The sequence below is a fragment of the Phaenicophaeus curvirostris genome, assembly GCF_032191515.1.
Source record: "Phaenicophaeus curvirostris isolate KB17595 chromosome W unlocalized genomic scaffold, BPBGC_Pcur_1.0 scaffold_35, whole genome shotgun sequence".
Taxonomy (NCBI): Eukaryota; Metazoa; Chordata; class Aves; order Cuculiformes; family Cuculidae; genus Phaenicophaeus; species Phaenicophaeus curvirostris.
This window is the reverse complement of record NW_027206664.1, coordinates 970308-996866: the sequence shown is the minus strand read 5'-3', so window position 1 is coordinate 996866 and position 26559 is coordinate 970308. Positions and strand designations below refer to the sequence as shown.

General features: G+C 48.7%; 1 protein-coding gene and 1 long non-coding RNA gene across 9 annotated transcripts in view; one reads left to right on the top strand and one right to left on the bottom strand.

Moving 5' to 3' along the window:
• LOC138733840 (uncharacterized) overlaps positions 1 to 26559 on the bottom strand; it is a 252031-nt gene that overhangs the window by 50768 nt on the left and 174704 nt on the right. The gene's annotated exons all lie outside the window — the stretch shown is intronic.
• Positions 1 to 26559, top strand: part of LOC138733828 (CBP80/20-dependent translation initiation factor-like) — a 259905-nt gene that overhangs the window by 191482 nt on the left and 41864 nt on the right. For 7 of the 8 annotated variants that reach the window (XM_069881324.1, XM_069881318.1, XM_069881323.1 and 4 more), the window contains one exon: positions 14108 to 14263. In XM_069881324.1, the coding sequence (XP_069737425.1) occupies positions 14108 to 14263 (156 nt within the window). Of the gene's footprint in view, positions 1 to 14107; positions 14264 to 21763; positions 21825 to 24147; positions 24495 to 26559 lie in introns of those variants that run through there. The other variant, XM_069881325.1, reaches the window with a different exon arrangement.

The window sequence follows — 26559 nt, the reverse complement described above, 5'->3', positions numbered from 1 at the left end:
GCTTTGTGCCTTCCAGTCCCTTTTCTTGGGAGCAAACAATGTGGTAAAAACTTTTCCTTCTCTTATATCCCTTTTCACAAACTTGACCTGTCCCTATAGAGCCCTTAGCACCTCCACTTTATAAAGAGGACACACTGGATGTGCGGAGCTTAAAATAAGAATGCAGCCTGCTGGCAAAATCCAGCTGGTCCCTGGAGCATCCCCCAGGCTGCAAGGCTGGACATCTCCAACTGTTGCATTTACAAGTGGGATCCATCCATCAGCCTCTGTTGAGGTCCCAGTCATCACCCCAAGTTGGGCATGGGATGGGTGTTTTTTCAGGCACAGAAGTAGCCTCTGAGCAGATACTGGGGATGGTCTTGGGGCTCTGACCTTGTCCCAATGTGGGGAAGGGCTTGAAAGCTGCTCATCAAGCCATATAAACCAGCTCCTTCACACTTGCTTGAGGGGTTCTTCAAAACAGCATGTTTTTTCTCTGAGCTCATGCTTTGGGGAACAGCCTGTGGGCTGAGAGATTCATATAAATATATTTTTCCGTGCAGTGATGGTGCTGCAGATCCTGGGATGGACATGGATCTGCTGTGCTTGATCCCCTCTCTTCCTACTACCTCTGTGTAGCAGGGAGGGTATTGCTGGCCCAGGGACAAGATGCTCTTGGGAACGTGGAAGCTTTGCTCCTGTCTTGGGGAACAGATGCCATGGAGAGGATGCACAATGTCTCTCAACATCCGAAGGTGATCTGAGGTTTTCCCACGCACGCTTGCAAAGGCAAAGGGCACATCGCTGCCTCAGGGTTCCCATAGGACTGGGTTTTAAACAAATATAATGAAGATCTTCGGCAATACTCCAGAGGAGTAAACCTGCCAAGTGGGGTAACTGCTGGGTTGGGTCAAACAGGCATCCCAACTTCTCTGATGACAACCCAGCAGGGAAATCAATTTGTATTTCTTCACAATCCCTTGTCTCCCCACCAGTCCCTCTCCACAGGACTGAGAGGTTGGCTTCTGACTCTCTAAGGTATCCTTGGTTCCCTATGTACATGCATCCTACTGTCTGTCCATGCTCTCCATTCACTGTAAGGTCTGACTGGGGCAGGAGCTACTGTTTTGCTGTGTGTTTGTGTCTAGATCCATGGGATAAGAGGACTTTGAAGCGGTGGTAAACTGCTGTTATCCAGCTGAGATGACACCCTGGCATGTGTTTGAGAATCCAGAAAGATGCTAGGAAGGTAGGGCAGCAATAAAAAATAATAAATACTTCTGTAATAACATGGTATAGTGGAGATGCGAATGTGTTCTGGTGGAAATGAGATTTGCTGCAGCTCAGCAGTGAGATTTGCTGCAGTTCAGCAGTAAGCTCTGCTGACCTGTGGGACATTGTGTCTTACCAGGATGTGGCCACATCTCAGTTCTGATGTTTGTCCCTCTATGAGAAACAAGAAGGAGATAACAGGAGACCAGGGGATTTCCTTTGGACTGACCTTTCTCCCCACTCTGCTTTCTCTGATTCATTAAAGAACTGGGACACCAGTGACTCAGAGATGGTGTGCTGGTGAGGACCACCAGTACACAGAACAAGTGGGGGCGATTATGCCTGATGACGGTAAGGAAGAAACTGGCACTCTGGCGTTAGCTACTGCAACGACCAGGCAATTGGGAATAAACTCTATTCCCTCTAAGAGGGCTGAAAGTTCGCCAGCCCAGCTGAAGTGCATTTACACCAACGCACGCAACATGGGGAATAAGAAGGAGGAGTTGGAAGCTGTTGTAGGGCAAGGAGGCTATGGTGTTGTTGCCATCACTGAAACGTGGTGGGATGACTCATATAACTGGAGTGCAGCTATGGTGGGGTACAAACTCTTCAGGCGGGACAGGAAGGGCAGGAGAGGAGGCGGGGTAGCCCTCTGTGTAAGAGAGGACTTTGATACCATCAAGCTTGATTATGGTGATGAGGAGACTGAGTACCTGTGGGTTAAAATCAGAGGAGCCCAAAAGAAGGCAGATTTTGTGATGGGAGTCTGTTACAGACCACCCAGGAGGTGGTTGCAGGGAGGATCCAGGGAACTACAGGCCTGTAGTAAAAAATTGCAGGAATTCTGTATTTCTGAGTACGTAGGCTGGTAATCACTGAGACGGCTAAAGCCTTAGATTTATTTGTGTACGCTCCTCTAACAGAGCAGACATTTGTCAGTTCTAAATTCTGTTGAAAGGTATGTCAGTTAATTAAATAAAAAAATCAGTAGTGAAATGATAGCACAAGCAATAACATCCTATTTCCAGCTTGGCAACCCTGACTGTCTCCCCTCGTTTTTTTAGTTCTTCTGCAGTTTCTTTGTAACTCTGAATGTCTCTTTAAATTTCCACGTTGACCGATGGTCAAATCCCCAGTCCCACTGAAGTCAGGGGGAGTTTTGAGATGAATCAGAATTCGGCCTTTAAAGGGAAAATTGTTATTTAACATTAAACAGAGGCAAGAGGTAAGAGACCAGTGTGCTCTCTAGGTACTTTTTCTTGTAGCTGAAACAGGGTCCCCCGCAAGGCACTGTGTCCTTATAGCAAAGGATGAGCAGAGAGGGACAGAAGAAATATTTCCCAGTAGCTATTGTATTTTTGGAGGGGTGAATTCTTCCTTTTCTTGGAGATGTTGCTGTATGATTCAAGCTTCAGCTGTTCCTCCCTTTGACATCACAAGCCTAAAACCCTGGGCTGGAAAGTGCCTTTAGGTTCCTACATGGTCTGGTTCCCTAAGCTTGGCAGATCATCCCAAGCCACCATCTCAGCTCTCCTGCCCTTGAGCAAGCAGAGATTGTTTCCATCAACTCAACCCACAGCAGGTGCATGTGGTGGGGTGCCTTGATCCCCATCTTGCCCCTTCCTGGGGCTCTCTATGTCCCCAACACCTTGGTCAACCTGAGGCAAGGATGGGTCATCCCAACTTCCTGGCATTTATGATGCTATGCAGTTAAAAAAGTTTTAAGATCTGGGCCCTGTTCTCCCTGCTTTGGTTCTTCTTCAATGCAGAGTCCTTTTTCTTCTTGACTTTTCTTCTTCGCTGGGGTGATGGGAAGATAAAAGCACACGGCTCTCTGCCTGAATGATAGATTATTGTCTAGACCCCTGCCTGCTGCCAAGTCACAGATGTTGCTTCTTCTTTGCCATTCTCTTTTCTTTGCCTTTTATTTCTTGAAATTTTTTTTCTAACTTGTTTAACTCTGATGTGTTCTGTCTTGTGGTCAGTGACTGCAGAGCTTCGGTTTGTGTTTGCTCTCTCCCTTGCCATGTGGATACTGCATTTTAGCTGTCCTGTATGGGGGATAGAGCTGCCTGTCCTCTCCCTGTCCTGTTGCAAAATCCCCAAACCAAACAAACACACATTCCACATTGGCTTAACTGTTTGGGTTTTTTTTAAACTTAAATCTTTTTTCTCCTGCGGAGAAGAACTTGGATGTGCTCATTGATGAGAATCTTGACATGAGCTGGCAATGTGCACTCGCAGCCCAGAAGTCCAACCGTATCCTGGGCTGCATCAAAAGAAGCGTGGCCAGCAGGTCAAGGGAGGTGATTCTGCCCCTCTGTTCCTTTCTTGTGAAACCCCACCTGGAATATTGTGTCCAGTTCTGGAATCCCCAACATAAGAAGGGTATGGAACTGTTGGAACAGGTCCAGAGGAGGGCTACAAAGATGATCAGAGGGCTGGAGCACCACTGCTATGAGGACAGGCTGAGAGAGCTGGGGTTGTTCAGCCTGGAGAAGAGAAGGCTCTGAGGAAACCTTATAGCAGCCTTCCAGTATCTGAAGGGGGCCTACAAGAAAGCTAGGGAGGAACTTTTTACAAAGGCATGTAGTGATAGGACGATGAGGAATGGCTTTAAATTGGATGGGTGAAGATTTAGACTAGATATTAAGAAAAAATTCTTCACAATGAGGGTGGTGAGACACTGGAACAGATTGCCCAGGGAAGTTGTGGATGCCCCCTCCCTGGAAGTGTTCAAGGCCAGGTTGGATGGGGCCTTGAGCAGCCTGGTCTAGTGGGAAGTGTCCCTGCCTATGGCAGGGGCGGTTGGAACTAGATGATCTTTAAGGTCCCTTCCCACCCAAAACATTCTATGATTCTTTCACACCCCTTAAACAGAAATTGTTTGGTTTATAATATCATTATGTCTTCAGGAAAAAAGTGTCCTGCATACATTTCTTGCAGGAATTTATAGCAGAGGTTGGTAGCCAGATCATTTTCAGGAGTTTTGCCTCACCTCAGCTTGAATTAAAGCTGGGTCTGTGTGCAACTTGTATCATTTGCAACCTAAATACAGTAACAGCCTGTCTGGCTAATAACCCAAGACTAGAAGTACACCCAAACAGTTAAACTCAGATATTTGAGACAAGAGAAGAGCAAAACTACAGAAAGCAAACACTGAATTATATCAGCAAAACTCTTGCACACTTAAGCGTGTGGGAGCTTAATACTAGATAAACGTTTTAACTAACTTTTGACATCACCCTTTTAATAAGCGTTGCTCTTTACAAAGCAGTTTATGTGATTGTGTTACTGAGAGGAAACAAAGAAATGCGAGGAAAAATTGATGTGGAGAATCTGTACTCATAAAATGCTTGTAAGCTCCAGCAAACAGGAAAGCTTCCCCGATCCCTGTCATTCAGCTATTCAGAATCATAGAATCATAGAATTATAGAATAACCAGGTTGGAAGAGACCCACCGGATCATCGAGTCCAACCATTCCTATCAAACACTAAACCATGCCCCTTAGCACCTCGTCCACCCGTGCCTTAAACACCTCCAGGGAAGGTGACTCAACCACCTCCCTGGGCAGCCTGTTCCAATGCCCAATGACCCTTTCTGTGAAGAATTTTTTCCTAATGTCCAGCCTAAATCTCCCCTGGTGGAGCTTGAGGCCATTCCCTCTTGTCCTGTCCCCTGTCACTTGGGAGAAGAGGCCAGCACCCTCCTCTCTACAACCTCCTTTCAGGTACTTCTAGAGAGCAATGAGGTCTCCCCTCAGCCACCTCTTCTCCAGGCTAAACAACCCCAGCTCTCTCAGCCGTTCCTCATAAGACCTGCTCTCCAGCCCCCTCACCAGCTTTCTTGCTCTTCTCTGGACTCGTTCCAGAGCCTCAACGTCCTTCTTGTGGTGAGGGGCCCAGAAATGAACACAGGATTCGAGGAGCGGTCTCACCAGTGCCGAGTACAGAGGAAGAATAACCTCCCTGGACCTGCTGGTCACGCCGTGTCTGATACAAGCCAAGATGCCATTGGCCTTCTTGGCCACCTGGGCACACTGCTGGCTCATGTTCAGTCGGCTGTCAACCAACACCCCCAGGTCCCTCTCCTCCAGGCAGCTTTCTAGCCAGACTTCTCCTAGTCTGTAGCACTGCATAGGGTTGTTGTGCCCCAAGTGCAGGACCCGGCATTTGGCCTTGTTAAACCTCATGCCATTGGACTCAGCCCAGCACTCAAGATCACCTGCTCCATGACTTTCCCTGGCACTGAGGTCAGACTGACAGGCCTGTAGTTTCCTGGGTCCTCCCTGCGACCCTTCTTGTAGATGGGCACAACATCAGCCAGCCTCCAGTCCAGTGGGACTTCCCCTGTCTTCCAGGACTGTTGGAAGATGATGGAAAGGGGTTTGGCCAGCACATCCGCCAGCTCCGTCAATACCCTTGGATGAATCCCGTCCGGCCCCATAGGCTTGTGGGTGTCTAGTCGGGCTAGCAAGGCTCTGACCACCTCCTCTTGGATCACGGGAGCCTCATTCTGCTCCTCTAGCTCCTGGGTTTGTACACAGACAGAACGACCCTCCTTACAACTAAAGACTGAGGCAAAGAAGGCATTAAGTACCTCAGCCTTTTCCTCATCCCCTGTCACTGTTGTTCCTTCTGCGTCCAATAGGGACTGTATGGTCTCCCTAGTCCGCCTTTTATTATTTATATATTTGTAGAAAGATTTTTTTGTTATCTTTCACAGACTTGGCCAATCTGATTTCTAGCTGAGCCTTAGCCCTTTTGATTTTTTCTCTACACAATCTCACTTCCCTCCTGTAGTCCACCCAAGAGGCCTGTCCCCTCTTCCAGAGCCCATAAACATTTCTCTTCTTCTTGATATCACTCAAGATCTCTCTGTTCAACCAAGCTGGTTTTCTCCCCTGCCGGCTTTTTTTCCGGAACACAGGGATGGCTTTCTCCTGAGCTGCTAGGACTTCCTTTTTGAAGAGCTCCCAGCCCTCGTGGGCTCCCTTGCCCTTGAGTACTGTCTCCCATGAGACTTCGCCAACCAGCCTCCTGAAAAGTTCAAAGTTTGCCCTCTGGAAATTTAATGCTACCGTCCTACTAACCACCCTCTTCACTTCACCTAGAACAGAAAACCCTGTCATCTCATGGTCACTTTAGTCCTAGGCGTCCACCTACTGCCACATCCCCCACAAGGCCTTCTCTGTTGACAAGCAGCAGGTCCAGGAGGGCACCCTCCCTTGTTGGTTCATTCACCAGCTGTGCAAGGAAGTTGTCTTCCATGCACTCCAGGAACCTCCTGGACTGCTTCCTTTCTGCTCTATTGTACTCCCAGCAGATATCTGGAAGATTGAAGTCTCCCACAAGAACAAGAGGCATTGATCTAGAGACTAACCCCAGCTGTTTATAGAAGAGCTCATCAGCTGCTTCTCCCTGGCTGGGTGGTCTGTAACAGACTCCCATCACAAAATCTACCTTCTGGTGGGCTCCTCTGATTTTAACCCACAGTCACTCAACCTCCTGATCGCCACAATCCATCTCAACGGAGTCCAAGTCCTCCCTTACAAAGAGGGCTACCCCGCCTCCTTTCCTACCCTTCCTATCCCGCCTGAAGAGTTTGTACCCCACCATAGCCGTACTCCAGTTATATGAGTCGTCCCACCACGTTTCCATGATGGCAACGACATCATAGGCTCCTTGCCCTACGACAGCTTCCAGCTCTTCCTTCTTATTCCCCATGCTGTGTGCATTGGTGTATATGCACTTCAGCTGAGCTGCTGAGCCTTCAGCCCTCTTAGAGGGAACAGAGTTCATTCCCAATTGCCTGGTAACTGGAGTAGCTCGCTCCAGAGTGCCCATATCTCCCTTAGCACCCCGAGGTGTGTTCTCCCCCAATTTTTGTGTGGTGATGTACTGGTGGTCCTCCCCAGCACACCCTCTCCCAATCACCATTGCCCCACGTCCAGGCTCGTTCCTGTCTAGCCTGGGCTCAAACCCCTCCCCCTTCACATCTAGTTTAAAGCGCGATTTATGAGCTTAGCTAGGTTTCTAACAAGGGCTTTAGTTACCCTAGGAGACCCACATGTCCCGTCCTTAGCGAGAAGGCCTGGGGGTGCGTGAGCCACCCCATGATCAAAGAAGCCAAAGCCCCTCTCCTCGCACCAGGCTCGGAGCCAGGCATTAATCGAATTCTTCTTCCTGGCTTCCCGCTCCTCTCTATTTAACAATTGGATGGAGCAGAATACTACTTGTGCCCCAGAGCCCTCCATCATTTTCCCAATGGCCCTGAAGTCATTCTTGATGGCTTTGGCCTTTTTGTTTACTAGACCATCGTTACCAGTTTGGACTACTATCAGAGGATAGTAGTCTGTCTCATGGACCAGGGAAGGAAGTTTTCTAGCTACCTCCTTCCCTGATGCCCCCGGTAAGCAGCAGACCTCTCTGTGGAGCGGGTCCGGTCTGCAAATGGGTCCCTCCGTTCCTTTTAGGAGGGAGTCCCCTACAACAATCACCCTCCTCTTCTTCTTGATGGAGGATGTTTTTATCTTTTTCTGAGGATGGTGCAGCGTAGGGAAGGATTCTAGGCTGAATCAGCTTGCAAAGAAAAAATACCCATGTTGAATATATAAAAAAAATGGATCTGGTGATCTGAAACTAAACACAAATTCCTTCCACTGCCACCACAAACGAGTCTCTAGACTTGTTCTAACTAGAAAACTTCCTTCCCTGGTCAAGGAGACAGGTTATTACCCACTGGTTGTATTTCATATAGGAAATGATGACACAGCGCAGAAAGGTGAAAGCAATCAAGAGAGACTTCAGGTCTCTGGGGAGAATGATGGAGGGCTCTGGGGCACAGGTAGTGTTTAGCTCCATTCTATTGCTAAGGAATGAGGAGCAAGAAGTCAAAAAGAAGCACTTGATTAATACCTGGCTCTGTGCCTGATGTGAGGAGAGAGGCTTTGGGTTCTTTGATCACGGGGTGGCCCATGCACCCCTAGGCTTTCTTACTAGGGATGGGGAACACCTATCTCCTAGGGGGACTAAAGTCCTTACTAAAAATCTAGCTAGGCTCATAAACAGAGCTTTAAACTAGATGTGAAGGGGGAGGGGGACGAGACCAGGCTAGTTGGGAGTGAGCCTGGAAGTGGAACTCCAGTGACTAAGAGATGGTGTGCTGGTGAGGACTGCCAGTATGTCACCACAGAGCAAGTGGAGGCGAGTACATGTGGTGACGGTAAGGATGAAACTGACACCGAGGTGTCAGTTATTCCAAGGACCATTCAATTGGGAATGAACACTATTCCCTTTATGAGGGCTGAAGGTTCGCCAGCCCAGCTGAAGTGCATTTACACCAATGCACGCAGCATGGGCAATAAGAAGGAGGAGTTGGAAGCTGTTGTAGGGCAAGGAGAATAAGATGCCATCATGGAAACGTGGTGGGATGACTCGTATAACTGGAGTGCAGCTATGGTGGGGTATAAACTTTTCAGGCAGGACAGGAAGGGTAGGAGAGGAGGCGGGGTAGCCCTCTATGTTAGAGAGTGCTTTGATACCCTCGAGCTCGATTACGGTGAGGATGGGACTGAGTGCCTGTGGGTTGAAATCAGAGGAGCCAACAAGAAGGCAGATATTGTGATGGGAGTCTGTTACAGACCACCCAGCCAAGGAGAAGCAGCTGATGAGCTCTTCTATAAACAGCTGGGGATAGTCTCTAGATCAATGCCTCTTGTTCTTGTGGGAGACTTCAATCTTCCAGATATCTGCTGGAAGTACAATAGAGCAGAAAGGAAGGAGTCCAGGAGGTTCCTGGAGTGCGCGGAAGACAACTTCCTCGCACAACTGGTGAGGGAACCAACAAAGGAAGGCGCCCTCCTGGACCTGCTGTTTGTCAACAGAGAAGGCCTTGCGGGGGATGTGGCGGTCGGAGGACGCCTGGGACAAAGCGATCACGAGATGATAGGGTTTTCAGTTCTAGGTGAGGTGAAGAGGGTGGCTAGCAGGACAGTCGCATTAAACTTCCAGAGGGCAGACTTTGGACTGTTCAGAAGGCTGGTTGGCAAAGTCCCATGGGAGACAGTCCTTAAGGGCAAGGGAGCCCACGAGGGCTGGGAGCTCTTCAAAAAGGAAATCCTAGCAGCTCAAGAGAAAGCCATCCCCATGTTCCGGAAAAGGAGCCGGCGGGGGAAAAAAACCAGCTTGGTTGAGTAGGGAGATTTTGAGAGACATCAGAAAGAAGACGAGGGTCTATGAGCTTTGGAAGAAGGGACAGGCGTCTTGGGTGGACTACAGGAGGGAAGTGAGATCGTGCAGGGAAAAAATCAGGAGGGCTAAGGCCCAACTAGAAATTAAATTGACTAAGTCCATGAAAGACAATAAAAAAAATCCTTCTATAAATATATTAACAACAAAAGGAGGAATGGAGAGAATATACAGTCCCTATAGGATGCAGAAAAAACAACGGTGACCGGGGATGAGGAAAAGGGTGAGGTACTTAATGCCTTCTTTGCCTCAGTCTTTAATAGTAAGGAAAGTTGTTCCCTTTGTGTACAAACCCAGGAGTTAGAGGAACAGAATGAGGCTCCCATGATCCAAGAGGAGGCAGTTAGAGACTTGCTTGCCCAGCTAGACACCCACAAGTCTATGGGGCCGGATGGGATCCACCCAAGGGTATTGAAGGAGCTGGCGGATGTGCTGGCCAAACCCCTTTCCATCATCTTCCAACAGTCCTGGAAGACTGGGGAAGTCCCACGGGACTGGAGGCTGGCTGATGTTGTGCCCATCTACAAGAAGGGTCGCAGGGAGGACCCAGGAAACTACAGGCCTGTCAGTCTGACCTCAGTGCCAGGGAAAATCATGGAGCAGGTGATCTTGAGTGCTATCATGAAGCACATGCAAGAGAACCGGGTGATCAGGCCCAATCAACATGGGTTCACGAAAGGCAGGTCTTGCCAAACTAACCCGATCGCCTTCTATGACAAAGTGACTCGGCTGCTGGATGAGGGAAAGGCTGTGGATGTGGTCTTCCTGGACTTCAGAAAAGCCTTTGACACAGTTCCTCCCAGCATTCTGCTTGAGAAACTGTCAGCCTCTGGCCTGGAGAGGCGCACACTCTCCTGGGTGGACAACTGGTTGGCCTGCCGGGCCCAGAGAGTGGTGGTAAATGGTGTTAAATCCAGCTGGAGGCCAGTGACAAGTGGGGTTCCCCAGGGCTCGGTGCTGGGTCCAGCCCTGTTCAATGTCTTTATCAATGACCTGGATGAAGGCATCGAGTGCACCCTTAGCAAGTTTGAGGATGACACGAAGCCGGGTGGAAGTGTTGATCTGGAGGGCAGGGAGGCTCTGCAAAGGGATCTGAACAGGCTGGATATCTGGTCTGAGACCAATGGCATGAGGTTTAACAAGGCCAAATTCTGGGTCCTGCACTTGGGGCGCAACAACCCTATGCAGTGCTACAGACTAGGAGAAGTCTGGCTAGAAAGCTGCCTGGAGGAGAGGGACCTGGGGGTGTTGATTGACAGCTGACTGAACATGAGCCAGCAGTGTGCCCAGGTGGCCAAGAAGGCCAATGGCATCTTGGCTTGTATCAGAAATGGAGCGACCAACAGGTTCAGGGAGGTCATTCTCGCTCTGTACTCGGCACTGGTGAGACCGCTCCTTGAATCCTGTGTTAACTTCTGGGCCCCTCACCACAAGAAGGATGTTGAGGCTCTGGAGCAAGTCCAGAGAAGTGCAACAAAGCTGGTGAGAGGGCTGGAGAACAAGTCTTACGAGGAATGGCTGAGGGATCTGGGGTTGTTTAGCCTGGAGAAGAGGAGGCTGAGGGGTGACCTCATTGCTCTCTACAACTATCTGAAAGGAGGTTGTAAAGAGGAGGGTGCTGGCCTCTTCTCCCAAGTGACGGGGGACAGGACAAGAGGGAATGGCCTCAAGCTCTTCCAGGGGAGGTTCAGGCTGGACATCAGGAAAAAATTCTTCGCGGAAAGGGTCATTGGGCATTGGAACAGGCTGCCCAGGGAGGTGGTTGAGTCACCTTCCCTGGAGGTGTTTAAGGCACGGGTGGACGAGGTGCTAGGGGGCATGGTTTAGTGTTTGATAGGAATGGTTGGACTCGATGATCCAGTGGGTCTCTTCCAACCTGGTTATTCTATGATTCTATGATTCTATGAAACGTTCTCCTTTTGGTCCCAGGGAGTCGCTCCATGGGTAGCGGATAAATTTGACCCAACTTGAAGCTGCAAATGGAGCAAAATTATTCCCACTGCATTATCACGTTTTGGGTCAAAATGTTCATGGTGACCTCTGCATCCACCCCAAGTTCTGTCCTCTGCTCCCATCCTTCATAGGTGTCCATCAAAGTCTGCACAAATGTTTTCATGACTTGGGGGTGATTGAGAGAAGATGCCAGTCCCTTTTCTTTTGCAAGGATCTTTTTCTTCAGCTACAAAGTTGGGGGCAGAATGTTCATTGATGTCTCTGCTGAGTGGCATTGCGCACCAGGTGCCATAGGATGGAAAAAAAAGAGTGTGATGGTTGGTGGCGTCCCTTCCTGCCCAGCTCTCATCCCAAGCCTGATGAGTTTGGTTTGATGGTTGTTTTATGGAAATTTTTTGTTGGTTGCTTGGTTTGGTGGATTTTTCTTGCAGAAAATAGTTTTTTAAAAGACAAAATATTGAAGTTTCATTTTTCTCTCTTGCAAGGCTGCAGAGCAGGGCAATGTGTTTGAAGTAGAAACAGGAAGGAGAAGTTTTCTGCAGTGGTTTTTATTCTTTCCCAGTAACCTGGGACCACAGAGCCTATGCGATTATCCCAAGCTGCTAGGAATGGGCATGCATGAGGAGCAGCATGCCTCAGAGATCCCAGTTCCCCAAGCTCATCAGTGTGGACCTTCTCAGGCAGGACAAGGGAGCTGCTGGTGGGCATCCAGCCCAGGAGGGGCAGGATAGCTCAGGGGCTGGAGCCAGGTAGAATGCTGTGTGAGATGCAGGGGACAGCTCAGTGACCACTGCCAGGGGATGGAGAGGCCTTGGGGCATCAGGGAAGATCTCCAGGGTGCAAGGGGTGTTTTTTGTCCCACGTCAGAGGTGGCCAGTGGGTGGCCCTGCAGGTGGGCAAGACTGGAGGTTCCCATTGGTGCAGATGAGGGGCTTAGGTTGCTCTCGCTTGTTTTTTTAATTTCTCAGTAGTCAGGAGGTGATCTCTCTTTTACTTTTTTTTTTTAATTAAAATTTATGTGAAAACTCTAGAACGAGTAATTCAGTAACCCTGGTGTAATAACCTGAGCTGCCAAATCACTCTCTCCTCCATCATCGCCCTGAGACCATCTGGGTAATGAAAAGACAAACTCTGCAAACTCCCCCAGAGAGTCAAAAAAAGACCCGACAGGATTTGGCTGCAAGTTGACTTCACAGTCGCAGATGCAGTTGGGCAATTGTCTTCTAGAAATGGGTACAGAGAGGAATTAGTCATCACTGTTTGGATAGTAAGTGTCTTGGTTATTTTACAATTCTTTTTCCTGCATATGCAAATGTCTTTTTTTTCCTTTTGTAATGAAGCATATAAATAGCTCCTGTCTTGTTTGGATCTTCTATGCATATGTTTGTGTCGTGAAAATGATTGTTATGCTTTTGTCTGGCTTTCTTTAGTAGCTGCTTTACTTAATTTTGTTTCAAAAGAAAGATCTGCCATGTGTTTTCTGGGCTATGAGAGAGATCTTTGGTATGGTGGCTTTTATATCTCCCTGGCTTTGCGGTGTGCAGATGCAGGTCAGAGCATTTGCACCAGCAAAACCCTTTGTCTCAGGCAGTAGGAATAAACTGAGATGAAAAAGATATAAGATAATTTATTTAGTTGCTGGATTTTAAATGTTGTACAACCTGCACTGGGAACACATGGTGTTGAGAACGAACTTGTCCTGTTCTTTAAATTTCCCCTACTTAGTATCTACCAATTTTAATATTGAGGAAAGGTCACTATGGAGACAGACAAGCAAAGTCGTGTGGAACATCTTGCAAGGTCTGCAGCATCACTGAGAGCCCAGGGAACTCTTCTTGAAAGGCTTTTATTTTCTTTTCTGTTTCCCTTGCTCTTCGCTATGTACCCCCAACACACACATCCCTTTTCATATCCTGCCTTCAGGCAAACCCTTGTTTTTCTCCCCAGCTGGAGGACTGATGAGGAGGCAGCTATCTCCCTGCACGCTTCCTCCTGATGTTGCACCATAAATCATGTCATTCAGTTAATCCTTGGTCACGGCAAACATAAGCTCAGGAGCAGGGTGACCTTTTAATGCCAAGCCTGGGCTACCCTGATCTTCTTCTGGTTAGACAGGGAGCCAGTCTCTGCCATAATTTCATGAGACCCCAAGGAGCATCCAGGCCATTAGGACGTCCACGGCCGGACACTGGGTCTGCTGAAGATACTGGAATGAACAGCTTGGGCAGGTTCACCTGGACCACCAAGCCAAATATGGCCACCAACAGTCACTGTGTTTCCCCTGCATTTCATTTAACCTCTTTGTTGCTGATTTATTTGACCTTGGTTTTGCAAATGGAAGAGTCCCTATGTCTGCCCAAGGGGGAGGGTAGGGCATGGGGGATGCCATGTCTAGTGCAAGCCATGACAGTTATTGCAGAGTTTGGTGAGATTTCTAGAGTAATTGCTTTCTGGTGGCTTTGCTGTGTTGAAATTCCAGCCACTCCATGTACACTGAGTAATCTCACCACTGTTACTAAAGGGTCAGTCTGTCTGTCTTCCTCCCCTCACCTTGAATCTCAATTTCCTCCTAATTCTCTCTCTAGATAGCCATTGCCTTTCCATGGCAATGCAGTTTTGCTGATGCAGCTTGTTGTCTCTGTCCCTCTTGCAGAAGGATTTCACCATGCGGGAGGAGTTGCAGCAGCAGGATGTGGAGCACTGGCTGGGGTTCATCACCTTTCTCTGCGAAGTCTTTGGCACCATGAGGAGCAGCACTGGAGAGCCCTTTCGAGTCCTTGTCTGCCCCATTTATACCTGCCTCAGGGAGGTAAATGCCTTCAGAATTTGTCCTTCTTCACCTGTGGGCCAAGCCATTGAATTGCAGTTGAGTTGCAGTGCTGAAGTGCCCATGAGTTGTAGATGTTTGCTTTGTTGGACTCGATGATCCGGTGGGTCTCTTCCAACCTCGTTATTCTATGATTCTATGATTCCTAGAGGGTTTATTTTGCCAGCATCAACATTTCTCACCCCAAAAGTATTTACATCTGCAGGGATGCTTGTATTTTCCTGCATATTGCAATTCTGCTAATTAAAAGCACGTGCTCCAAATCAAATCCCTTTGTCCAAGGGTTTGCAAAGCCCAACAGTTGGAATTGCAAATCTAACGTTTGAGTATGCAAATCCCAACATTGTGAAAATCCTCACTGAAGGGGCTTAAAAAGGTGAAGCCACCTGAATAAATGAGACAGACCGAGGGGAAGAAAGAGGGAAAGAGGTGAGGTCCCATTTGTCCTTATTCCCCACCTAGTGCAGCAGAAACCCAGCCCAGCGACCAGGGTTGGGGACATTTCAGAGCCTGAGCTCTTGAGCTCCCTATGGTTCAGGGTGATGTCAGAAACCTCAGTGAAGACAAACAGAAAAGGCAACTCAAGTGTTAACGGTCACAAGAGCAAGAGAGGGCTTTCCTCTATCCTGTTTTAAAGATGGGTTTGCCTCCTGCTGCTACTTGTAAAAGACTTTCTCAGAAAAATCTGCCTCGTCACCCAGGGTTGGAGCTGTGAATCTCAAATTGTCAGTAGTGTGTCTGTTCAGCCATTTTGCATCTCACTGCAAAATAAGTTCTCTGCTGGACCTTGTGGAAGGGAAGGATGAAGAAACTGTCAGCAATGACTTTTTTACTCACGTGGGAAGTTTTCTCTGAATGTAAACACATTCGCCATCAAGACAAAGGGGTCCAGAGCAGAGGAATCACACTGGGGGACTTTCCTTAATGCAGCAACCTGTGGTGGCAGAAAGTGCAGCAAGAGAGAGGGTTCCCTTCCCCACCCTACCCCACCTCTCTCAGAGGGGGAAAAGGGTGGGCTCCTTAAGAGTGAGCAGCAGGTCTGACTCAGAATGGGAGGGGACAGGAGTGACGCCAGAAGCTGAACTTAATGATCCTTATGAGATCCTTCCAACTTGAGATATTCTATGATTCTTTTCTGAGATGCACCTTTAGTGCAGTTGTTCCTGAAAACATGGCTTGTCCTTCACCATTGGTTCAAAATTTCTAAACCTTAAGCAAGATGGTGACTATTATTTTAACAGCATCACTGCTTAGGTGTTTTCAGCAGGCCTAGAAGATTTTTTTTGAATTGTTGCATAGCAAACTCACTACCCTGGACATCAGGAGGGCAGACTTTGGCCTCTTTGGGGATCTGCTCAGTAGGGTACCATGGGGTAAAGACCCGGAGGGGAGAGAGGCCCAAGAAAGCTGGTTAATATTCAAGGATCACCTCCTCCAAGCTCAGGAGCAACGCAACCCAACAAAGAGGAAGTCAGGCAAAAATGCCAGGAGGCCTACATGGATGAACAAGGAACTCCTGGAAAAAACTCAAACTCACACAGGAAGCCTACAGAGGATGCAGGCAAGGGCAGGTAGCCTGGGAGGAATACAGAGCAATTGTCCGAGCAGCCAGGGGTCAGGTTAGGAAAGCGAAAGCCCAGATAGAAATAAATCTGGTCAAGGACAACAAGAAAAGCTTCTGTAGATATGTCAGTGACAAAAGGAAGACTAGGGAAAATGTGGGCCCTCTCTGGAAGGAAATGTGAGACATGGTTGCCCAGGCTGAGGTACTCAATAACTTTCTTGCCTCAGTCTTCGCCAGCAAGTGCTCAAGTCACACTGCCCAAGAGACAGAAGGCAAAGGCAGGGACTGGGAGATCAAAGACCCCTCCACTGTATGAGAGGATCGGGTGTGAGATCATCTAAGGAACCTGAAGGTGCACAAGTCCATGGGATCTGATGAGATGGACCCATGGGTCCTGATGGAGCTGGCAGATGAAGTTGCTAAGTCACTATCCATTACATTTGAGAATTCATGGCAGTCTGGTGAAGTTCCCATTGACTGGAAAAGGGGAAACATAACTCCTATTAAAAAAAAACAAAAAAAAAAGTTAAAAAGGAAGACCCGAGGAACTACAGGCTGGTCAGTCTCACCTCTGTGCCTGGCAAGATCATTGAGCACATCCTCCTGGAAACTCTGCCAAGGCACATGGACAGTAAGGAGGTGATTGGTGACAGCCAACATGGCTTCACTAAGGGCAAATCGTGCCTGACAAATTTGGTCACCTTCTATGATGGGGCTACAGCATTGGTGGGTAAGGGCAGAGTAACCAACATCATCTACCTGGACTTGTGCAAAGCATTCAACACTGTCCCGTACAACATCCTTGTTTCTAAACTGGAAAGACATGGATTTAATGGATGGACCACTCTGTGGATAAGGAATTGTCTGGATGGTCGCACTCAAAGAGTGGTGGTCAACGGCTCAATGTCCAAGTGGAGGCTGGTGACAAGTGGCGTTCCTCAGGGGTCGGTATTGGAGCCGGTGATGTTTAGCATTTTTGTCATAGACATGGACAGTGGGATTGAGGGCACCGTCAGCAAGTTTGCCGATGACACCAAGCTGTGTGGCACGGTCAGAACGTTGGAGGGAAGGGATGCCATCCAGAGGGACCTGCACAGGCTGGAGAGGTGGGTCTGTGATAATCTCATGAGGTTCAACAAGGCCAAGTGCAATGTCCTGCACCTGGGTCAGGGCAATCCCAAGCACAAATACAGTCTGGGCGAAGAATGGATTGAGAGCAGCCTGGAGGAGAAGGACTTGGGTGTGCTGGTGTATGAGAAGCTCAACATGAACCAGCAATGTGTGCTTGCAGCCCAGAAGGCCAACCATAGCCTGGGCTGCATCAAAAGAAGTGTGACCAGCAGGTGAGGGAGGTGATTCTCCCGCTCTGCTCTCATGAGACCCCACCTGGAGTACTGTGTTGGGTTCTGGAGTCCCCAGCACAGGAAAACCATGGATCTGTTGGAGTGAGTCCAGAGGAGGGCCACAAAGATGATCAGAGGGCTGGAGCACCTCCCATATGAGGCCAGGCTGAGAGAGTTGGGGTTGTTCAGCCTGGAGAAGAGAAGGCTCCAGGGAGACCTTTTAGCAGCCTTCCTGTACTTAAAGGGGGCGTACAGGAAAGTTGTAGAGGGACTCTTTATCAGGGAGTGCAGGGACAGGATGAGGGTAATGATTTTAAGCTCTTTCGGCGACATCCAGCAGCAGGACGGTGAGTATTGCAGCGGGGTGACAGCTTGTGGCAGTGAGGTTCTTGCCAGAGCCAGGGAAAGCCCAGGAAAACCCAGAAGGGAGCGGGGTGGGCAGCTCTTGGCTCCTGACACCCAGAAGTGTCAGCTCCCACGTGGTGCCTGATGTACAGGGGTGGTCCCAGCAGCTATTGTGGGAGATTTAAACGGCCCCTAGGGAGTACCGCAACCCAGAGCGCCACAAACAGGAGCGTGGCAAACAGGTGCGGGGTATGTTAGAAAAGTGCGGGGCGTGTTAGAAAAACAGGGCAGTTTGAGCGGCAGTTCGAGTGAGCAGGGAGGGCAAAGAGAGGGGCTGGAGGCCAGCTGGAAGGGAACAAAGACCATGGTGGCCACCTGGCAGAAAATTAAGGCTGCTCCAGGTGCTACACAAGCCAGGACTCATGCAGCCACCCAGATGGAGCCTCAGTGGGTACATGCAGCCACCCAGACACTGGGCTCCATGTAGTGCCCCCCTCTCACACTGACTCATACCACCGATATTGACTTCACTTGTGGAAGCTGTGGGGGAACTCCTTGGCTTGGTGTCACAGCTAAGAGAGGAAGTAACTAGACTTAGGACCATCCGGGAGTGTGAGAGGGAGATAGACCAGTGGAGCAACACCCTATGCTCCATCTCACAAACAAAGCAGGCAGACAGAGCGAGCACAGTTGAGAACTCCCCATCCACAACCTAAAAGGCTGCGGAGAAGAATGATGGGGAATGGCAGCAAGTTCCTGCCTGGTGCAGCAAGTGCATTGTCCCCATTCTGACAACAAACTCCCAGGTTCTCTTGCATAATAGATACGAAGTGCTGCAAGTGGAATCAAACTCCACAGAGGAAGATGGCTCCCACAGCCTACAAACATTCCCTAGGTTGCACCATCCTTAACTGAACATCAAAATAACCTCTGAGAAAAAGAAAAGAGTGATTGTCTTGGTGGATTCCCTTCTGAAGGGAACAGAAGACCTGATCTGCAGACCCAACCCACTACACAGGGAGGTCTGCTGCCTGCCTGGGGCCTCTGTGACAGACATCATAAGAAAGCTTCCTTCCGTAGTAAAGCCTACAGATTATTACCCTCTGTTAATATTCCAAGTAGGCAATTATGATATCCAGAGGAAGAAACTGAGGGCAATTAAGAGGGACTTCAGGGCCCTGGGAAGAATGGTGAAGGGCTCCGGGGCACAAGTAGTGTTTACACTCCTGGAACTGCTGTTTGTGAACAGAGAAGGCCTTATGGGGGATGTGACGGTTGGAGGATGACTGGGGCAAAGCGATCATGAGATGGTAGAATTCTCAGTTCTCGGTGAACTGAGGAGGGGGTTTAGCAGGCCGGCCACCTTGGACTTCCAGAGGGCAGACTTTGGACTGTTCAGAAGACTGGTTGGTAAAGTCCCATGGGAGACAGTCCTTAAGGGCAAGGGAGCCCAAGAGGGCTGGGTAGTCTTCAAGAAGGAAATTTTGGCAGTGCAAGAGCACGCTGTCCTCACGTGCCAGAAAATAAGCCAACAGGGAAAAAAACCAGCTTGGTTGAGCAGGGAGATCTTGAGAGACATCAAAAAGAAGAGGAATGTCTATGAGCTTTGGAAGAACGGGCAGGCATCTTGGGTGGACTACAGGGAGGAAGTGAGATCATGCAGAGGAAAAATCAAGAGGGCTAAGGCCCAACTGGAGCTCAGACTGGCCAAGTTGGTGAAAGAAAATAAAAAATCTTTCTACAAATATATCAAAAGTAAAAGGAGGACGAGGGAGAATATCCAGTCTTTATTGGATGCAAAGGTAACAATAGTGACTAAGGATGAGGACAAGGGTGAGGTACTTAATGCCTTCTTTGCCTCAGTCTTTAACTGTAAGGAAAGTTGTTTCCTGTGTATACATACCCAGGAACTAGAGGAGAAGAACAAAGCTCCCATGACCCAAGAGGAGGTGGTTAGAGACTTGCCTGGCCAATTAGACACTCACAAGTCTATGGGGCCAGATGGGATTCACCCAAAGGTATTGAAGGAGCTGGCAGATGTGCTGGCCAAACCCCTTTCCATCATCTTCCAACAGTCCTGGAAGACTGGGGAAGTTCCACTGGACTGGAGGCTGGCTGATGTTGTGCCCATCTACAAGAAGGGTCGCAGGGAGGACCCAGGAAACTACAGGCCTGTCAGTCTGACCTCAGTGCCAGGGAAAGTCATGGAGCAGGTGATCTTGAGCTACCATGAAGCACATGCAAGATAACCGGGTAATCAGACCAAATCAACACAGGTTCACAAAAGGCAGGTCTTGCCAAACTAACCTGATCACCTTCTATGACAAAGTGACTCAGCTGCTGGATGAGGGAAAGGCTGTGGATGTATCTTCCTGGACTTCAGTAAAGCCTTTGACACAGTTTCTCCCAGCATTCTGCTTCAGAAACTGTCAGCCTCTGGCCTGGAGAGGCGCACACTCTCCTGAGTGGAAAACTGATTTTAAGGCTGGGCCCAAACATTTCTGGTAAATGGAGTTAACTCCAGCTGGAGGCCCGTCACAAGCGATGTTCCCCAGGGCTCAGTGCTGGGTCCAGCCCTGTTCAATGTTGTTATCAATGACCTGGATGAAGGCATTGAGGGCACCCTTAGCAAGTTTGGGGATGACATTAAGCTGAGTGGAAGTGTCGATCTGCTGGAGGGTAGGGAGGCTCTGCAAAGGGATCTGAACAGTCTGTATCTCTGGTCTGAGACCAATGGCATGAGGTTTAACAAGGCCAAGTGCCGGGTCCTGCACTTGGGGCACAACAACCCTATGCAGTGCTACAGACTAGGAGAAGTCTGGCTGGAAAACTGCCTGGAGGAGAAGGACCTGGAGGTGTTGATTGACAGCCGCCTGAACATGAGCCAGCAGTGTGCCCAGGTGGCCAAGAAGGCCAATAGCATCTTGACTTGTATCAGAAACGGCGTGACCAGCAGGACCAGGGAGGTTATTCTGCCCCTGTACTCAGCACTGGTGAGACCACACCTCGAATACTGTGTTCAGTTTGGGCCCCTCACTTAAAGAAAGACATTGAGGTCCTGGAGCATGTCCGGAGAAGGGCAACAAAGCTGTTCAAGGGTCTGGAGAACAAGTCTTATGAGGAACGGCTGAGAGAGCTGGGGTTGTTTAGCCTAGAGAAGAGGAGACTGAGGGGAGACCTCATTGCTCTCTACAACTACCTGAAAGGAGGTTGTAGAGAGGAGGGTGCTGGCCTTTTCTCCCAAGTGACAGGTGATAGGACAAGGGGGAATGGCCTCAAGCTGCACCAGGGGAGGTTCAGAAGGGATATCAGGAAAATTTTTCACTGAAAGGGTCATCAGGCTCTGCAACAGGCTGCCCAGGGAGGTGGTTGAATCACCATCCCTGGAGGTCTTTAAAAGCCGAGTAGACGATGTACTTAAGGACATGGTTTAGTAGCAGATAGGAATGGTTGGTCTCAATGATCCAAGAGGTCTTTTCCAACCTTGTGATTCTATGGTTCTAAGCTGAAAGTGGGGAGATTTAAATTAGATTTTAGAAGACATTTTTTACTGTGAGTGTGGTGAGGCACTGGAACAGATTGTCCAGAGAAGTTGTGGATGCCCCATCCCTGGAGGTGTTCAAGGACAAATAGAATGAGGCTTTGAGCAACCTGATCTAGTGGGAGGTGTCCCTGCCCATGGCAGACTGTATGATCTTTAAGGTCCTTTCCAGCCCAAACCATTCTATGAGTCTAAACATTTTGTCTTTGCAGTAATATTGTGGGTAGTGTCACAGACGGTGGCTGTAGTGATGAGAAAAAGTCCAGACATCACAATGAGACACATATATCCAGAGGAGAAGATGGGAGATGATTGCTAAGAATAGATTAACTTCCCCTAAATCTCTGCCTACAGCAGTATGTGTCACATTATGGGGAGGATCTTGGCATCTAGCAAAGTCCCTCTTCCCCACTGCTTCCCATCACAGTTTTGACACAAATCAGCCCTGATTCTGCCAGGAATTTTCCCTTCCCACTCCTGTCTGCCCTTGCCATGCTGTCATGGTCCCTCTTGTCACCTTGCCAATATGTGGGGACGTGGTCGCAATCTAAAGGTGCATGGAATGACGTGAATTTTATGTATCAGGGATATTTTTTGCTACAGGGCAGCTCCATAGAAAGTCTTTACTAATTATATCAAGATGTCATGCTTAAATTTACTTCTTAAAAATGCATCTTTCTGTTCTTTAGCAGGACAGCTCTGTCTTCGTGGTGTTGTTTGTTGGAGAAGATGACTCTTAGCTTAGCTAACGTGAGTGAGTCTTCCAGCTCTCCTGCCTCAATATGTTTGGTCTTTGACTGCTCACTCTGCAGGGTTCTGACCTTGACTCATGCTGTTCCTTTTCCATGGCTCTGGAATGGGTTTTCATCCTTTTTTTTTTATTATTTATTTTTTTTTGCTGCTGTCAGATAATCCTGATGCATAGGGCCAATCCAGGAGAACAAAACCACCCATTTATCAGCAGTGATAGGTGCCAGGCTCTGAGATGGTTGTCAGAGCCAAAGACAGGCTGTAGGCACAGCCAAGGGGGTGATGGTAAGCTCTTCCAGCTGCATCCAAGAGAGGACAGGGACATCTGCACAAATTGGCCATGCTGGGTGCTCCGTGAGATGGTGGAAACTCCCTAATTGTGCAATATTCATCCCTTGATGAGCTTCGTGAAGCACATGGGCTCATGTCCCAGGGCAGGAGAGGGTGTCACCATGGCCTATAAGGTCTGGGACCTCCACTTGCCTCGGGACACAAGGTGTGGTAGCGCTCATCATGTTTTTTTTTCCCTTCCTGATGATCAGCACATATGTCCCCATCTACAATCTCAGCCCCTCACCCCTAACTTTTTCCCCCTTGGGCATCCCCCAAGCAAAGCTCCTCTGTGCTGCCTACAATCATGCTTAACTCCCTCTGCCTCTATCCACCCATCCTTTGACAATAATTCATTACCAGAGGTGAGATAACATCTCTCCCTGTGCCTATCCTTTCAGCTCCTCTTGCTTTTTAATTTCTCTGTCTTTTTTTTTCCTTTTTTAGCTTTGACAGACTCAGCCAAAGTTCAGTGAGGGAGTGAGCAAGAGGAAGGTGAAAGTCGTCTGATGACTGAGACAGCAATGTCTCTTCCCTTCCCCCTTCCCCCTTCCTCTCTCCAGCTCCTTTCCTTTCCCCCCAAATAAAAGCTTATTAACACCATCATTAATTGTGGAGCTGGGCTGAGTGGGAGGAAGCGAGGATGACAGCAAGGACATCAGTGCTGGGCGGCCCAGTGAGGAGGAGCTGGGAATGTGGATGGGGCATCAGGTGGATCAGATGGCAATGTCAGTTTTATTTATTGAGCGGCGTGGGTGGGTTGGTTTTGTGGGCTGCAAAAAAAAGATGAGAAGAAAAGTTTATTTCAGGAAAGACTGGAGTGATAAATGCTGGGGTTTGCTGGTTAATCAAACCAGCGTTCATCACCGTCCTTGGGGAAGCAGACAAACTGCTGCATTTTGATGTCAGCCACAGGAATGGATGTTTAATCATAACAAAGGAAATTTGGGTCAGAGCTGTTGCCTCACCCAGGCAGCATTTCAGGAGCCAAGGGAGTGACTATGCTTCTTGGCACAAACATGGTCCATGCCGAGCTCTCAACCTGGGGGCCTCTGCCACATCCTCCTCTGCACACATTGACTGAGCTGCCTGCTGGAAAGCAGGGTGGGGGGTGAAGGAAGAGTCTGCCACCACATCCAACATGGTGACTGCATCTCCCAGGAGATGAATCCTCAAAGAATAAAAAAGTTTAATTTCGAAACTATTCTGAGGGTTTGGGGTGAGATTTGTGGAGATGGAGTGTTTTCACACACAAAATTGGGATTTTAGGCAAAGAGGTGTTTTGCCAAGAGAAATAAAAGGTGGGTCCAGTTCTTATTAAAACTGGTTTGATGGAGCACAGTAAATTTGGATCAAAATACATTTTTCTGCTTGGAATAATGCATAGTTTAGGTTGGAGAAGGGAAATGGGATACCCAAGCTCAGCCCAGAGATCAGCACTGAACGCGGTTGGGGGAAAGGAGGGAATTTTATGGTGACCAGAGGAGAGCCCTTTGCAGATGAGAACCAGAGGACTATTGCAGCCATCAAATCTGGGGAGCCTAGGGAAAGAATAACAAAGCAGAGAGGCTAAATAGAAATAAAAGAAAGAGCTTTCCTTCTAGTCTCCCCTTGGAGCTTTGGGAAATCAAGGGTGAGCTGTAAGAGGGCATTGTTCCCCAGGAAAGGCTTTCTCTGGGATTGGTTGTGCTGCTGCCAGGGCACCATGGACTTGGCCCTTGCCTTCATCTAACCCTGGCTGTCTGTACATGGGACCAGTGATGGCATCTTCCAGGACCACGTTCCTTCATGAGTCTTTTATCTGGTTCAGTGAAAGCACTTTTAGCAGTTTTAGGAAGTTACCTTGGCTTCCATGCTTGGTAGTCTAAGCAAAGAGGGATGTCCTGCTGTCTTCTCACAGCCCTACAGCCCATATGCTCTCAACTCTGGCCTCATATTTTTTTTGCAAAACCATACTTAATTTGTCTCTGTACATCTCCTTCTGCCTCTCCAGGATGGTGGGAGTGAATGTGCTGACATCCTTGCTACCCCAGAACCTCTGCCCTGTGCCCAAAAACTGATTACCACATTCGGCACCACTCCAACAATACTTCATGCTGCACATCCCCCCAAACCAACTGAAACCAGAACAACCAAGGGACTTTGGTTCTTGCAGTCTGGCCGTATTTCTTCTTTTCTGTGGCCTTCGGTAGAGTCAGCAAAATGTAGAAAATGGGTTAAGACCAGGGACCAGCAGATGCCAGTTGAACCATCAGTGGGGCAAGAGCACTCCAGAGCCCTGTGCCTGGTGCAGCAAATGCCTTGTGGCTACTGAAGATGTAGAGATAATAAATAATATGTGTTGCTTAATAAAAAAGTGCTGTTTTGGATGGATTTGTTTATTTTTATGTCATTCAACAGTCAGACCTGGCTTTACAGCCAGGTGACCTAAACAGTTGCCTATGGCAGCAGAGTGAGAAGGTGGAAAAACTGGCTTGTGGGACCTAAAGCTCAAGAAGATGCCAGGTGGCAATGTCATTGTGGTCCCCTCAAGGCACCTTACCTATTGGGGTCTCACAAGTACAAGCAAACCAGGATGGTCTCTTCCCCCTCTCACTCCCCATAATAATCCCATCCCACTGACCCCATGCCACCCTTCCACCCAGGTCGCTCCATGAGGCCAGATCTGACTGTAGAGAATTAGTCTTCTATGAAGAAGGGTACTTATTTCCTCATAAAAGTCTCCATCTGGTCCCCTCATCTGGTTCTGCAAAAATCAGTGATTTGTTCTCCAATCTGGTGGGACTGGGACAAATTGGGAAGTGGTTTGTAGGAGGAAAGGATGGAGGAGGGATGAGGGATGCAAGCATGGGAGGGCAGGGATGCCAAGGAAGGAGGGAGAAAGAGGAGACTGGGTGTCACCAGTGGGGCTTCACCACTCTTTCAGTGAAGAAATTTTTCCTAATATCCAATCTAAACTTCCCCTGGCACAACTTGAGGCCGTTTCCCTTGTCTACAGTGGAAAGGAATAGGAGAAGTTTCCCATGACTGGGTACAGAGTTTTGTTCTTCTGGTCTTAATTCAATTTGCTGTTAAATACCTCTGAGTTCCTCAGAAGCCTGACAAGGAGGATAATCAGCATTCTGGTTTACTCAATGCAAACTAATCTCTACTTACCATCCTCCCAGAGAGTCTTGGTTGAGTAATAGGAGAACAGTCTCCTCCTCAGCTGAGAGCAGTACATCACTGTAAAAGGAGTAGATACCACCAAACAAACTCATTCAAGTTGTCCAAAATACATTAGGGGAAGGGTCTCCTATGGACACATCTCTCAACACAGTTATGCCAGAGCGAGCAACTCCAGCCCAAAGTTCCTTCCCCCCTGTGCCACCTCCTCTAGGCAGCTGCTTGTGGGACCGGCAGTGACCCATGATGGTGGCCTCTTCCTAATGGAGCAGCAGGAGTTGCTGTCAACATTTTCTCACCCAGGCTGAGATCAGGCCACCCCAGTCAGGGAACTGAGAAGAGGGACCCTTCCATGAGATGCATGGGCTGGTGGCACCTTGTGCATCTTCAGCGGACTTGAAAGCTTCACTAGATTCCCAGAGAGGCTCTGCAGAGAGAATCACGATTGCTAGTGGATGCAGCCCGACACAGTCTGCCTATTTCAGCTCAGCTGGGTTTTCATAGCCCAGCAAACAATGTTTTGGAGCATAGCATAGCCTGCACAAACAGCTCCATAAGGGAAAGGTTTTCCCCAAAACTTAGTGTTTGGGCAACCTCAGCATCAAATGGGTAAGCAGAGAAGATGCCACTTATGCCTTTGGACTTCTAAAGGGCTTCTGTTTCCAAGTGCTCATTTGTTTCTTCTCTAGGTAAAAGTCTCACCTGACTGCCCTAGCTCCCAATGTATGCCCAGAGGAGGACTCGGTACCCCTTTAGAGAGGATGGCACTGGCACAGCTTGTTGGTGGGTGCAGGATCAGCCCAGCTGACCTTCTGATGTCCTAGGTCAAAGAGTTGATACTTCTAATGGGAGCAGATTGTAGAAAACCTGAAACTGGCCTCACTAGTGATTTGTGATTACTCATCCCCCCCACCCGTGTTTGTACTTTGCATTTTCCCCAGTCTTGGCTGTTTTCACCACCCCGTGCCTTGTGACAATGAGAAAAATGGAGTTTCAGCAATTGCTTGTAGCTCAGTGAAGTGTGTGACTTTCCCCTTGATCAGCCAAGCAGTCCCATGGATGTTATCTCAGGCATCTTCCTTAAAGACTTGCAACATTAGGTCAATAAGGAGCTGATGGAAAAAGCAGAGAACTGTGATTGATGTCTTTCTGCAGAGAGCCTGTGAAGTGCAGCAGAACTGGCTTGTTCTCCCAAGAGGACTCATCTAGCAGCATCTAGATTCCAGGAGGTTTGGGGGGC